The sequence below is a fragment of the Cibotium barometz genome, chromosome 21 (genome assembly GCF_041138505.1).
Source record: "Cibotium barometz isolate CiBa-2024 chromosome 21, ASM4113850v1, whole genome shotgun sequence".
Classification (NCBI taxonomy): domain Eukaryota; kingdom Viridiplantae; phylum Streptophyta; class Polypodiopsida; order Cyatheales; family Cibotiaceae; genus Cibotium; species Cibotium barometz.
Window position 1 is genome coordinate 49,318,788 of NC_141066.1, and position 14,945 is coordinate 49,333,732.

The window sequence follows — 14,945 nt, forward strand, 5'->3', positions numbered from 1 at the left end:
ACGTGGAGGGAAAAGTCTGATATGTCTCAGGTAAAGCATCAAGAACAGTCTGCACAAGCGAATGATCAGGAATAATCTCACCTGCACAAGAGAATGATCAGGAATAATCTCACCTGCAGAAATCAATTGTTCCTTGAGATCTTTAATCTCAGCAAGAAAAACATTCATGTCATCATCTTCCTGCATAATCTTCGATTCTAGCTCTTTACGTAGGTAAGAGATTTTTGCCTCGTTTACGACCTGCATACAAACCAACTAGAATATCCCAAGCCTGTTTTGTTGTTTTAGCTAAATGAATATGTGGGGTGATGTTACGTTTGACAGAAAGTGCAATCAAGGCATGAGCCTGCGCATCTTTACCATCCCAACGGGCTTGTTCTCAGCAGTGGGTAAAACAGCAGCAACAATAGAGCTGCTAGAACTTGCAACATTCTCAACAGATCCTACATCCATAGAACCTGGATGTACATCCATACCCTGCACAATGTTCCAACTCCTTTTGTAACCAAAACATGCTGCATCATGTATGTCCAAAGTGGGTAGTTGCTGTCTCCATCCAGTTTGTCATCAGCAGACAACATGCGAAATACATCATTGCTATTATCAGCCATGGCCACTGACTGAAACTGATGCAAAAGCTACCTATAATGAAGCAAAGACTGAATAGAAAATAACTTGTGCTATGTAGCACGGTCCACAATAGAATACATATGCCTGTTTTGCAAAAAACTGCACTGTCGAAATTTTTGCACAAAATTACGAAAACACCTGTGCAAAACTTGAAATGCAAAAACGGAGCCCGAAACGACCTCAGATGCAATTTCTGAGAACGCGCTGCCCTACGGATTTATTTACAGAGTATAGGGACCTGCAAACGCTCGTGAAAGCTCACCTCAATCGGAGAACGTGAGTCGAAGAGTGCTAGCGGCGTAGCCCTGAGAGTCGATGCCTGCTCTGATACCAATTGTTGGAATTAGGGTTGCAGGAAAGCACATAAAGCTTGGAGAAGAAGAAGCAAGAATGCACAAAACACACAATGTATTAGATTGTGTCAATGTACAAAAGATAAGTTAGCCCTAGTATGATGGGCGTATATACAAGCCGAGGGAAAAAACCTCCTAAAGAGGGAAAAAGTACCCCGGCGGTCCTAAGTGTGTTCACACACATCACTGCCTATATATATGGCAACAGCTACATTCATCATCAAAGCCTTTGACACTAATTAAGTTCAAAATCCCACATGTTCACATGCAAACTTTAGCAATCGGTCTCTAATCTATATGAACATTTGCTTCATAGTTTTTTATAGGATGGATGTCGATAGGAGAATAACAAACAAGTGAAGTCAGAAAATCAGCAATTCTTGATGTTGTAGAAGGTAATTAATAACAAGTAATATCTTGATACTTACTATTTTCATCTAAATTTCATGTATGGTGTATAATATATACTATACATTCCAAGTGTCCCGGCCTCTCATCTACAAAGTATACCCATCAACATAGAGGCAGGTGAAAGCATGTCGAATCAATTAGGTACAGTTGACCATGTTGAACCAACCAAGAAGTGAGAATGTTTATTTGATGATTCATACAATGTATAGTAAATCCACCAGAAGTTAAGTGTTCACAAAGGAAGGCCAATATGCCCTAGTGAAACTATTGCTAGAATGGTATAGAAACATCCATCTCTTAAACCATTCGAAGAAATAAACAATAAGCTTACTTCTGAATGCATAATAATATCTATTTTAATAACAATTGCGTTTTTAACCAATCAATTACAAAGTGGATTTTCTTTACTTTAAGACTATGGACACAAAGAAAAATAAAGACAGGCCATTAGAAATACAGAAGTAAATGAAGAACACAATAATCTCCCATGAAGCCCTTCAAGGTATTTCTTCTAGCACATACACCTTTAGAATTTGAGGAATTGATTCAAACATAGGCTTGCCACACGATGATTGTGACGCTACCCACTACTGATGGACTCGTGTTTGGTATTAATATAGATGCAACTCCTACATGGAACGAGATTGGTGGTGAGTGCTTTTAAAGATAATAGATTACATCAGAAGAGTATTTCACCATGCTTACAAGAGTTTACAAATTACATTACATAGAGACCAACGAGTAGTATTTATTTGACCTTTCATCCACTATACTTGATGACAATGGATGACAATGGAACACTTATTGTCATCAGGTCAATGTATCAAGTGATAAACATGTGCTCTAAGGTAGATGCAAAAGGATATAAAGTAGGGTGCCTCCTCAGTGCACGTTGCAATACTGAAGTGGGGAGCATTCATGGATCTATGGTAAGCCATAATATTTCCATGTTGTTTACATGATTTAATAATGTATTCTTGATTGCATCTGTAAACACTACAAGTATGTCACTTGAACAGGCCTATAGTCTCATGTGTGTCCATTTTACAAGCCTCCTAGAGAAGAGCACAAATTTGAGCATCCCAAGCTAGATTTTGTGTATGATACTTGCCATCCCAGCCTTTAGAAAAATCAAGAGATGGAAGGGTTTTGCGAGGTATGACTTGAAGGAATTTAAAAGTATGCATTAGAGGAATGTATCATTTTGATGGCACTACATTCATTGAATGGCACTACATTCACACTAACATGATGGTGATATCTGTAGGAGGGATGCAACGAGATAGAGAGCCATGGACATTGATTCTAAATACCTTCATAAGAAAAATGGATTTAGTGCTTGACCTATATGCTGGTGGTGGAGATTTTGCACAAGAGAGTCGTTCAAGAGGATTGCGTGTATCCAGATGAAGAAGTAGTTAAATTTTCTCTAAATAAATTGAGTTTTTAAGATAGTTTTTACTCAATTAAAAGTTGGTAGCATTCAAAAGTTTCATGTTTTTTATTGCATAAGTGAAATTCATTTTCTTTATCTTGATCTCTCTCAAATTCAGTGGTATCATAGACACTATCCCTCTATGTCTCTGCATGGTGTAGTAGAAAAGAAGGCAAGTGTAAAAAGATCATTCACATAATTATGAACATTGTGACCCTCCTCCTTCCTTCTATAAACACCAAGGGGGGAGAGAGAGAGAGAGAGAGAGAGAGAGAGAGAGAGAGAGAGAGGAGAGTGAAACAAGATATATCTATGTGTGTGTGTGTGTGTGTGTACATATATATATATATATATATATATATATATATATATATAGAGAGAGAGAGAGAGAGAGAGAGAGAGAGAGAGAAGACACATATATAGAGAAGGGAGAGTGAGAGAGGAGAGATATAGAAACGAAAGAGAGATGGTAAGAGAGAGAGATGGTAGAAGAGAGAGTGAGATAGAGAGAAGAGAGAGTGAGAGATGGCAAAGAGAGAGAGAGAGAGAGAGAGAGAAGAGAAGAGAAGAGAGAGAGAGAGAGAGAAAAAGAGAGAGAAGGGAGAGTGAGTCCCAATGTCTAAACTAGGAAATACCGGTGGCCCAGTGCTCACTATAATAGCTATTCCTCATATAGGAGACCTTACAAAATAGAGCACATTCGTTACCCATAGTGACAACACAAGGGTGGAGCATTGAGAGCAAATGCTTTTCCAACAGTTTGGACATGAAGAATTAAAACATAAGGCTAATTGTATGTGAGCCTGATGAAGTTACATGAAAATAAGTCCATGGAGAGGGGCAAGTAATTTTGAGGTCCCTTGTTTGAAGATTGACATGCATCATATTATTTTGTAATTTTGGTTGTTTTTTCGCTAGGCATTCCACTTAGTGCCTTTACAGAGTAGAGCCTACCCGGTTTGTGGGCATGAGCAAACTTTTTGTCGCCTAACATCAAGCGCTTGATCTAGAGGTTGTTGATGGGGGTGGCTTAACCTGGAGGTACCCAGGTTTGATCCTCGGCATTCCACTTGGTGCCTTTACAGAGTAGAGCCTACCCAGTTTAAATGCCCGGTTTGTGGGCATGAGCAAACTTTTTGTCACCTAACCTCATGCGCTTGATCTAGTGGTTGATGGGGGTGGCTCGTAACCTTGAGGTACCAGGTTCGATCCCCGGCTTGGACACCCAATAGTTACCTTGCCCTCGCTTTGTAGAGGATATGAGGGGTCCTCGCAGAGTACTTACTACTATGCTCCCTTCTAGTAGTAACCCCCACTGCAACATGTGTTTACACTAAACACATTGGTCATGCCCCATCTTTGGGACTACTTGAGGTGGTAGTGCACTAGGATGTGGCAGTAAACACTCGAAAAACAATAATCTTAAAACATTAAAAATTTAATGGTTTTGAATATCATATTTTAAAAAAATTTGAGAAAATAAGCTTTATATCCCCGCCTCTTAAAGCCCACATTTCATTTTTCTTTCATCATAATACCTGCATGCCAACATAACGACTCGAATCTAAATCAAGTCTGCTCTTCTTGGAGGTAAGTGATTCTTCACCGATCAATCTTTTCCCTTTTGATTTTTCTGCACAGGTAGAAGCAGACTGAAGAATTGATTTGTAGGTTGCTTCTACGAGATTAATTGTGCAGGGGTCTAATCTCCTTGATTAACAGTTTGTTTCTTTCATGAGATCGATTTGCAGGGGTTTGACCTTCTTGCTTATCCTAACCCGTTTCTTTCTGCCGTAGTTAATCTTCTTGATTAACAGTCGAGATCGATTTGCAGGGGTTTAATTTCCTTGATTGGCAATTTGTTGGTTTAGTATCCATTCTTAACAGTTTCTTTCTTCCACAAGGCCGATTTGCAGATATTTTATCTCCTTGATTAGCATCTATTTGCAGCTGGTGTTTTATAATCGACTCGATTAGCAGTTTTTCTTTCACAAAATCTATTTGCAAGGATTCAATCTCCTTGACTGGCTAAATGCTTTCAGATAATTGATTAGGCAAGTTGCTTAGTTTGTGAAATTGATTTGGCTGGCAGTTAATTGCTCCTTTCACACGATTGCGTCAATTTTTGTCAAAGAATGGACTCCGGAGTACGTGGCAGAGACACAGTTTTGGAGGCCAGAAAGAGGCGCAAGGGACTTCTGGTCTGCAACTTCTCGTCGTATAAACTGTGTCTGTGCCATTTTCTTTACAGATCGGGCTATGAGGTTCTCTGTGTGTCCTTGCAGACTTCTGAAGGGGACCTTGAGCTCAAGGAGCAGTCTGAGGAGGCACATCATGGTCTGGCCGTTGTAGAAGAGAGCACTGAGAATCATGAAACAGAAGACAGCGATCAGCAGCGGCAGTTTCTTCTTCAGCGGGACGAAGGGGAAGACCTGGAGAAAGGTGCATCACTCGAAAGAACCATGTCTGTGGAAATGGAGGCCGGTATCCAGGAGATACGGCAGAGAGTCGACCATTTCACCCAACAGGCAGTTTTACGTCATCACCCCCCCCCCCCCCCCCCCTCCTTTTTCTGTGAACAGTTTTTCATCTTCTCACTCCCCTCCCTTCCAACAGACAGACACCCCCCCCGCCCCCAATTCACACAGTTCTTCTGGAGATAGTTTCCTAATTGTTGAAAGATGTTTTCTTTTGTTTTGATGGCCTTTTCTTCCAGTCTTTTCGCTATTGTTTTGATCGCGTTTTCTTCCTCTCTTTCGCCAGTTCTTTGGCTATAGCTGGTCGTTATGAGCTATTTTCTTCTGTTATGACGGCGGGACTCCATCACTGAAAGCGTGTGTCGCTATGCTCTCTGCGATTACTGTGGATGCCCTGGATTTAGAATGATTACTGCTGTTATCTTTCCCCCTTATAAACAACTGCCTTGGCTCCCTGTGATCTTTCCTCCTACCTTGTCTTTAGCTTGTCTCAATAGTGGTCTTTCAAGTACTACTAATTTGTCTGCTAGATACAAGAAACTGCTCTGCATAATTGAAACTGCCTTACGCTCTTTCTGTCTGCTGATGGCTTGAAGGTGAAAACTCAGAATTTCTTCAAAATGTAGCAGCTTCATCAAGAAATGGATGCTAGATGTTGTAGCTGTTTCAAGAAGAATTCTCAGGACCTTCAGTTTTCTTGCATCACAGGTTTCTGGACTACTGGAGGCAGTAAAAAACTTTTTTGCAGAGACTTCAAATGCTTTTGAAGAGCGTCTTGTGTTGTATCCTTTCTTGCCTGTACAGGTGAAATCTCTCTATTAAAAGCTTGAAAATGAAACCAGCAGAATGTAATCCATGTCATGACATTGCAAACTATTTGGCTAAATACAGGCTGCAGTGTGGATATGCTCTTGGGGAGTGCGTGTCATTTCTATCTTTTCTTGGAAGTTTCAAATCTCTCTGCTTTATTCTGGAACACTTAACTGTTGAATGCAGACTTCATCAGGCTCAGATTGACAAATGGGAGGAGGAAATACGACTGCTGGGAATGATTGACTCTGAAAATGAAGAGATGAATTACCGTCTAAACAATGCTCAGGAGCTGCTTAGCGGTATGTAAAGTGTAAAGGGAAGAAGGGTCCTTACAGCCTTGAGAAACATGAGCTGCCCCCCAGGCAAGATGTGAGAAGTGCACCTCATAAAACCTCTTAATAAGGAACACCTTAATGTTTTGTTCTGTTTAGAAATGCCTACCATGTTCATGATTTAGGCCTTTCTACACAAACTGATGACCTCAATAATGAGGACTAACAGCATATAGGTGGAGGCCAATGTACAGATATAGATTGATGATCTCGATTTTTAAACCCGCAAGCACGTTCATTCGATGTGTACTTGCATTCAGCTCTGAAATTGTTTTGCTTGGTTCATTAGGAAAATTTACACCAAAAAAGAGCCATCTAAGAGCGCTCTCTCTTCTCCACAGATAGAAAAGAGGCAAAAGATAATATTAAAATATTGACACACTCTCTCGTACACTATCTGGGATCACGTTTTACTAATGTAATAATAGATTCATCGGAATATTTTATTGTTATTGTGTCTCGTGACCTAGTCTGGAGCAAAATCTAACTTCTCATGCTTACTGACATCTTTAAATGTATCAGATTTGAATAATTTATATAATCTAGCTTAGAATTCCATTTATTGATAGTTTGAGTAGTTCTATGAGTATTCTTTGATTGCAAGCTTTATTTTATACAGATCAGTCCAAAGTATGTTGATGAGTAAGGAAGTAATGATAACACAACTCTCAAAATCATTGATTGAGAAAGAGAAGGAATGTAAAAATTTGCCCAAGGCGGTTACTCTTCAGAAATAGATGATACCATGTGAGTTAATAGACTATATATTTTCAAATCATGCTATAGAAAGGGTATATTTATAGGTTTCCTTTGTAGTATTTATACATAGGGAGTGTAAAAGGATCAATACATACATATATATATATATATATATATATATATATATATATATATATATAGTAGTGTTTTTGGCAAAAAATTGACGGGTACTAAGCATACTTTTAGTACTAAATAAAGATCCATGGTGGCAAGAAAATTTAGAACTCTAAAAATAGAGATCCTCTCGTAATTCAAGATTTTTTGGACGTGCATGGTAGTTCACTTCAACTTCATTGAGTGCTCAATCTTCCCCGATTTGCGTGATTCTCGTTTCCACGCTTCTGTCCCTCCCCCCCTCTCTCTCTGCCTCTCCCCCTATCCCGTTTGTTTTCTCTAGATATCTCATTTGTATGGAACATTCAACTGAGCCATGCGTGTCCACGGGATCATCAGGTGGATATTCAAAGTGCTCTAATAGGAACAATGTGGTCTTGCATTGTCTACAGTGCGTTACTTCCTCAAACGTTACTAGCAGTTTTGACAGAGAAGGACGATCTGAAATTCTTGGTAGGATTTTACGACATCCAGAACTACAAGAAATTGTGAAGAAGATAGTGTTTCCTAACCATATGATTTCGGAGATGATTGTAGAGAACATAAAGACATCACTGAGCATGGTCAAAGGCGTGGAAAGTGCAGATAAGCTAGCTGCAAAGAGAGCAGCACTTCACATGGTTGCTAACAATGCGGCAAAAAAACAATACAATGATAGAGAGTTGCTAAAGCCCTTGGTATCCAACCAAGAAATTTGAAGAAACATCGTGCTGATGTACAAGCTAAACAGTTCAAATGGGTGGAGAAGGTCGCAAACGCAAGAATGATTGTCTAAGTGAAGAGGTTGTTCACTCTGTCATTCAATTTTGGACAAGCAACACAAGGGTGTCTCCAAACAAGAAGGATGTCTGCAGGCAGCGCGGCGGATAAGTCGAAAAAACTACAGAGTTCATCCCAGCCATTACTGGAGCTTACCAAGGTATATCTACATCATTATTTTTTTCTTAGGAAAGAAAATTTGGCTCCTTGAATTGCTATCCAAGTGTAGACAAAATCTTGCATTAGAAGAGATACATCAATCAAAACTCCCTTCAGCACCTAAACTAATCATCACTGGTCAAGTTTTGCTTTCTACTTCTGCCAAAGGGAGTCGCCAAAGGGAGTCAAGGGCACTATCTACATCATTATTATCTTCAACATGATATTACCTCTTTGATCTTCTTCTTTGAATCATTCAGATTATTAGTACGATTAGTACTAATAGTACTATTAGTACTAGCAGTATCAACGAATTATTAGTACGATTAGTACTAATTAGTACTAGCAGTATCAACGGATTATTAGTACTATTAGTACTAGCAGTATCAACACTAAAACCACTGAAACTACTACCGGTAATATCAGAGTTCATACTAACTCTTGATTTTGTAAATTTTTTATTCTAGTTATGCAGGCAGAATTCTTCATGAACTTCACAAGAAGAACATCCCTCCATTAACATCGGCTTTCGTGCTTTTCACAGCCTGAAGCCTTATTTTGTTAGAAAACTTAAGGAGAGAAACACGTGCTGTTGTGTTTACCATACAAGAATTGATTTAATGTGGCTTGCTATGAATTCCATGAGGACCAATACAAAATCATTACATGGAGATGCATGCGATTGGTTTGCAAGCCGAATGAGGAGGGAAAGTGCAATGCGTATGCAGCCACCTATTCTTCAGTGTCATAATTGTGGAGATCAATAGTATGCCCAAAAGGAAGAGTCAACTTAGTGGCACAAGCTTGCATGCTTACTGCAAACATGTAAGAACTGTCTGAAACCTTTTTTTGTCCTCATGAGCTTGATGTAGCAAATCAAGAACTGGTAAAGTGGAAAACTTATGAGTATGTCACAAAGGACATAGGAAAAGGTCAAATAAGGAAACGCATATTTAAACAAGTCTACAAAGAAGAGACCTGCAAAAGACATTATCCCACTGTTTTTGCAGCATTTGAATGTGTTCATCCCCCATAACTTTCGAAGTTACTGGAAGAATTCTCAATTCAAAGAATGCTTGAAGAATTTGCCAGATGATGTGGTGATGTCTGTTGTTGACTTTGCCGAGAATTATACCTTCAAGGTGCAGAACAAAATCTAGTCTATGCATTGGTATAGTGACCAGTGTACAATATTGGTACAAATTTACTATGAGAAGGAGGTTGGAAATTTAAAGAAGCAATCCGTCTTTTATATTTCAGATGATAAATAGCATGACACATTGTTCGTTCGACATTGTTTTTTTAAGCTCATTATCAACTTCTCTGTCTCAAGGACTGAAGTTTACAACACACTGGGTTTAGTCGGATGGAGCAGCATCTCAATTTAAGGTAGCACAACCACTTTACTTCATTGTTTGCAAGAAGGTGTGTGTTGGTATGCGTTACTACTATGTTAGTACTCTGTGTTGGTATGCGTTACTACTATGTTAGTACTCTGTGTTAGTCTGTGGTAGTACTCTATGCTAGTCTGTGCTAGTTTGTGTTAGTACTCTGTGTACTATGTTAGTATTATGTGTAAGTACTATGTTAGTCTGTGTTGCTCTGTGGTGTTAGTACTATGTTAGTACTCTGTGTTAGTCTGTAGTAGTACTTTGTGCTAGTCTGTGTTAGTTTGTGTTAGTACTATTTTAGCACAATCTTTGTATGTAAAAAATCAGTATTATTCTGTAATCAATAAAATTTTATTGTTTTGGTTATTACAGGTACTATTCACTAACCAACAGTCGAATGCTATGGAACTACTTTGGTACTGGGCATGGTAAGGGAGAGCATGATGGTGCGGGTGCTATGATAAAGCGTGCTCTAACAGCTGAGCAGTTGGATGCAAATGGTGCTAAGCTACAGAATGCCCGTGATGTTGTTGAATGGTTGACTTGGAAGATGGCAGATGATGGAAAGCAAAGGCTTTTTGTGGAGGTGAAGATCAATGATGTCGACAGGAGCAATGCATACGCATGCCAAACAGTCAAAGGTACTCGCAAAGCACATTGTGTGTTGGGATTCAGTCCGCAAAGACCCTACACAAGTTAAGTTTCAAAGTTTGTCATGCTTTTGTTTCTTTTGTGTTGATGAATCTTGGGACAAGTGCATCAATCTAAGCCATGTATAACCATGGAAGTTGCATAAGCTAGATCCTGATAGAGAGGATAATAATACAGTAGTTGTGGAGCAGGATGTCATTGTCTACTCGGAGCAGCAGGACACCAATTAGCTGATATGTTGGAGATTGGAGACCACCTGGCAGTGCTAAAGTCTCCTACAAACAAAGACAATGAGGATTACTACATTGTGCTATGCAAACAAGCCAAGACAGTCCTCTCAGAGCAAGTGAAGGATGGTTGGGGTAATGTTTTCAACATTGAAGATGCAGTAGTTGTTAACCCATGGCGGACATTGCGACATACTATATTTTACGTCATTAATTTAAATATTCTGAGTCATGGGCCGGGCTTGTCGGCACCATATGTTAAGGATGAAGGGATTGGGTGATCGCCGATGAGAGGCGCACCTTGGATATCAGTAGGATAAGGGTTAGGGTCGGCCGGCCATGTATGGGCGCCCAAGTGTGAACGGCCAAGTCACCTATATGAGTCAAATGTAACCCTAAAATCCTCATTCTCATGTGTTGTGAATACAAGAGTGCTCTTGCCTTATCTCTTTGGTTTCCTTCTCCTGCGTGTGTGTGTGAGAGAGAGAGAGAGAGAGAGTGAGAGAGCGATCGAGCACTGTGTAGCGGCACGGCGGCGGAGAGGCGGTAGAGCGGCGACGGCGGCTCCTCCTTCACGGCTGCAACGCGGGAATCCTTCAAGGCAGCAGTTAAGCGGTGAGTGACACACCTTTTGCATTCTGTTTTGAGCTTGCCTTCCTGGTTGTATGCTTGCAGCCATTCGTGGCTCGCATACGGTGTCCGGCAAGTCCCCAGCTACGACCTGTGCGGCAAAAGCGCACATTTTTGGCGCCGCTGCCGGGGAGTTGCCCTGCACCAAGCTCCAGTTTGCAGCTCGGCTGCTGCTGCGTGAAGTTTAATTTACACTACTGTAGGAAAGGCGTCTGTGTTGTTGTTGTGGTGTTTCTGTGGTTTTCAATCTCTGTTTCTGCAAGATGTGTTATCTGGTTTCCGCGTGTGAGAGGGATTTCTGAATCCCCAGATCTGTGCTGTGTGTGCGAACTGCACCGCGGCCAAGGCTGAACCCTAAGGAAACCCTAGAAAACTTATCTCACAAAAAAAAAACAGAAAATAAAAAATAAAAAAAAATATAAAAAATAAAAAACAAAAAATTAAAATTTATTTTCAAAGAAAGAACCGAACATGTGGAGAGGAAAGATTTTCTAATTGGAGAAAAATATTTGAAAAGAAAGAACCCCAATTGACCCACGACCCCGGCCCCGGCCTCGGTCTCGGTCTTTTGATATATATATATAGGAGAGTGAGCCTCCATAGCTTTCTCTCAAGTGAGAGCTTATGGGAAGTTGTGCCCTATATGTAGCCCACTCCCCAAGGAGTAAAGTGAGCATGTGGGATAAAGCCCTCACCCTTTCCTCCACTGTTTTGAGGACTACAGGAGCTCTAGATAGGCGAACACGGTGCTGTAAAGCACACTAGGACCCTTTAAACGATACACTCGTTTCGAGCTATCACACGCCCTAGTCCAAGTTCGACCGTAGGTAAACCGTAGGTAAGGGGGTCAAAAACGGGTTAAAAACAACACAAAAACAAGTAAAAACGGGGTGCGAAACACCTAAGAAACCACTTGTGTGAGTTTCAAGGGTAGTTACCAACGCACGTAGGGTACCCACGTCACATGCATCTACGCTCTGGTCGGGTGCTGGAGTCTGAGCCACTAGAAAGCGTTTCAGTCTACGCAGGCTCACACCATCCCTCCACGTTGGCATCTTGGCCTTCGGCTGGAACCCAAGGGAGTGCAACCCAAGATCCACGAATAGTGGATAGTGACTCATCCTCCGACTCAGAAGCCATGGAAGGGCACCCTACCAAGAACCCTGAGGAGACAAGCCAAAACATGCCAGTGTGGGCCCCACAGCCCGGATCTAGCATGTTTAGTCGTTTAATAGAGACCTTTAGTAGAGCTACACGCTCTGAGCATGCGACAAGCGAAGTAAATGAGGAAGGAGGGGTAGTAGATTCGCCATTCACATCTTATGTGGACCCTACCCTCCCAAAGAGTGTCCATGTGGATATTCTACCCACTTCGTTTAATGAGGGCCCTACTGAGCTACCACATTCTGATGCTCTTCCTAAAGTAGAGGTCCCTAGAAGCCAATCCATAAGAAGTGACATTGCGTCCACTTCAAGAGAACCGTTTGGCACACCAAGTCTAGATGGGATATTTCTCAATGAAAATTGGGAATATGATCTACACACAGAGACTCTAACGGACCTATACACGGGTTACACATACCATGTAGGTTGGTTAGAAGTCCTACGATCTACATCTAGCGCCACTAATCTAGAGGAGCAACAACACATGATATGTGAGGTGATTCATAGAATTATCCAAATTGAGAGGCAAAATAGGGGAGTGGACCTAGTTTCCACTGGCCCTATGAGGTTTTTGGATACGGGCAAGGCCAAACAACCAACCCTATCACAATTGGAGACTCCCTCGGTGAGTCCCATAGACCCTTCATATGTTGTTTCGCCTGGAGTCTCAATGCAGGTTGAGCCCACGAGTAGGAACTTTAGTTTTCCAACCTTGGCTCAACTTTCCATTAGGGAATCCGCAATGCCTACCCCAATGATGAGCATAGCTCAAAGTGCACCTGTTACCGCTGTAGTTAGTACGACACCGCTACCTAGTGGAACAGTACCTACAACAGTGCGTGCCAGTGCCTATCGACCCTATGTACCTATCGCTACTCATGCTCAGGTAGCTCCTACGCCTCTTAGTATGCCAATGGCGTATGCTCCACGACCGCCTTATCATAACCATTATCCAAGGGGAGCTAGGCCTAGTCACATATCATATCCTACGTCATTTGCCAACTTACTCAGACCAACGCCAACTCCTATCAGCCAGGCTATCCCAGAAGTGCCTCCACCAACTATGCCTGCTCACTTAGGTGATCTCGCAGCATTTGCTCAGACGATCGGACGATCCATTGCAGAAAACATGCGGGGTATGCCTGAGAGAGAACCTAGAAGCAAGGCAGTACAAGTGGCTAAGCTCACTCAAAACTTCAGTGGTAACGAGGATGTTAGGAAGCACATTGAAGTCTTTGAACACGTGTGTGATTCCTTGGAAGAGCACAATGAGCTGCATAAGTATAAAGCCTTAGGCTTAACCTTAAGTGGGAAGGCCGGAGATTGGTATCGAACCTTAAGGGTTGAAGAGCGCACTCACTACCCCACTCTCAAGAGATTATTCTTGAAAGAATACATACGTGAGGGTGTGCTTTGGGGAGTAGCATCTCAACTCCAAAAAGCTGAACGCGAGGAAGGGGAGTCAGTGAGAGACTTTATAAGTCGATTGAAGCATCTAAATTCTCGCTGCACTCCCGATGAACGCTTCAATAACAACCAACTCCTCGATAGATTCATCCGAGGATTGCGCCACGAGGACATTTACAATGGCCTAGTCATTAGAGGTCTTACAACGTGGGAAGCAGTCACTGCCAATGCAATCCAGTTAGAAGACAACTTGATGATTGCAGGTAAAAAGGTGTCTTCAGAAACAAAATCCGTTAGTTCGCAAGTATCTGGGCACGAGCCAATGACGGTAAAACCTATTGGCAAGGAGCCCAAGATATCTGAAATGTCTGTGACCGACCTTACTAAGGCTCTCCAAGAATACTTTAGGGGTAATCGAGCTCCTCAGAATAGCCATATGTACCCAAGGAGAGAGCAACAATGGTGTTCGGTGTGCTTAGGACCACATAGCACGAGTGAATGTCCCACATTCAGAGTCAAATTCAATGGAAATTGCAATGCATGTGGTAAGTATGGCCATCAATCTAAAGATTGCCTAACACTTAAGCGAATGTTGGCAAACCAGGCACCACTAGCTTGGTCAAACACACCTCAAGTACCCGCGCTAATGCCTGCACAACCTGTCGAGCAACCGTCACAGCACATAGTTCCAAGGAATCCGAATGTAGTCCAGTCTGTGCCGTTACCACCGCCAGTGCTAGGACCACAACCTCCACATCCAAGGATTACCCCAATAAACCAGATGGGTTGTGAGTCACATAGTGCATGTGGGGATTATGAAGAGGAGATAGACCCTACTGCTCCATACGGGATTGATACGTTTGAAATGATTCCCCAGTACTACATGGAGGATCATTTCGGGCAAGTTAAGCCTGTATATCAAGCGACTGCTCTTGCCACAAGAGGGCAAAACCTTAATACCATGGCGAGGAGACCACCTCTTCAATGTTACGAGTGTGGTGGACCGCATCGTGTAGCGGAGTGCCCTAATAGGTTACAAAAGATCGCTACTCAGATGCAACCAAATCAAGGGAGCACATCGGGAATGCCGGTACTTACATGTAATCGTTGTGGCATAGATCATTTGATCGCTCAATGTCCACATAATCCTAATGCACCCAAGATTACGCCATTGAATTTGGTTGAGGTCACCAACCAAGCACGAAGAACCACACCCGTTGTACCCGCGAATGT

General features: G+C 41.7%; 1 protein-coding gene across 1 annotated transcript; it reads left to right on the forward strand.

Annotated features, from left to right (window-relative positions):
• The first annotated feature begins 4,367 nt into the window (after positions 1 to 4,367).
• LOC147627297 (knotted 1-binding protein) lies at positions 4,368 to 6,732 on the forward strand. The gene is made up of 5 exons (XM_086816193.1): positions 4,368 to 4,419; positions 4,922 to 5,030; positions 5,115 to 5,357; positions 6,015 to 6,088; positions 6,303 to 6,732. Exons 2-5 carry the CDS (start codon positions 4,965 to 4,967, stop codon positions 6,424 to 6,426), a joined length of 507 nt encoding a protein of 168 aa, XP_086672319.1. The 5' UTR covers positions 4,368 to 4,419; positions 4,922 to 4,964; the 3' UTR covers positions 6,427 to 6,732.
• The last annotated feature ends 8,213 nt before the right edge of the window (positions 6,733 to 14,945 follow it).

What these genes read in the sequence shown, in the direction of transcription:
- LOC147627297 (XM_086816193.1), top strand. Translation starts at nt 4,965, where the DNA reads ATGGACTCCGGAGTACGTGGCAGAGACACAGTTTTGGAGGCCAGAAAG. An exon ending in TCGACCATTTCACCCAACAG is followed by an intron (nt 5,358 to 6,014) that starts GCAGTTTTACGT and finishes CTTGCATCACAG; the next exon opens with GTTTCTGGACTACTGGAGGC. An exon ending in TTTGAAGAGCGTCTTGTGTT is followed by an intron (nt 6,089 to 6,302) that starts GTATCCTTTCTT and finishes TGTTGAATGCAG; the next exon opens with ACTTCATCAGGCTCAGATTG.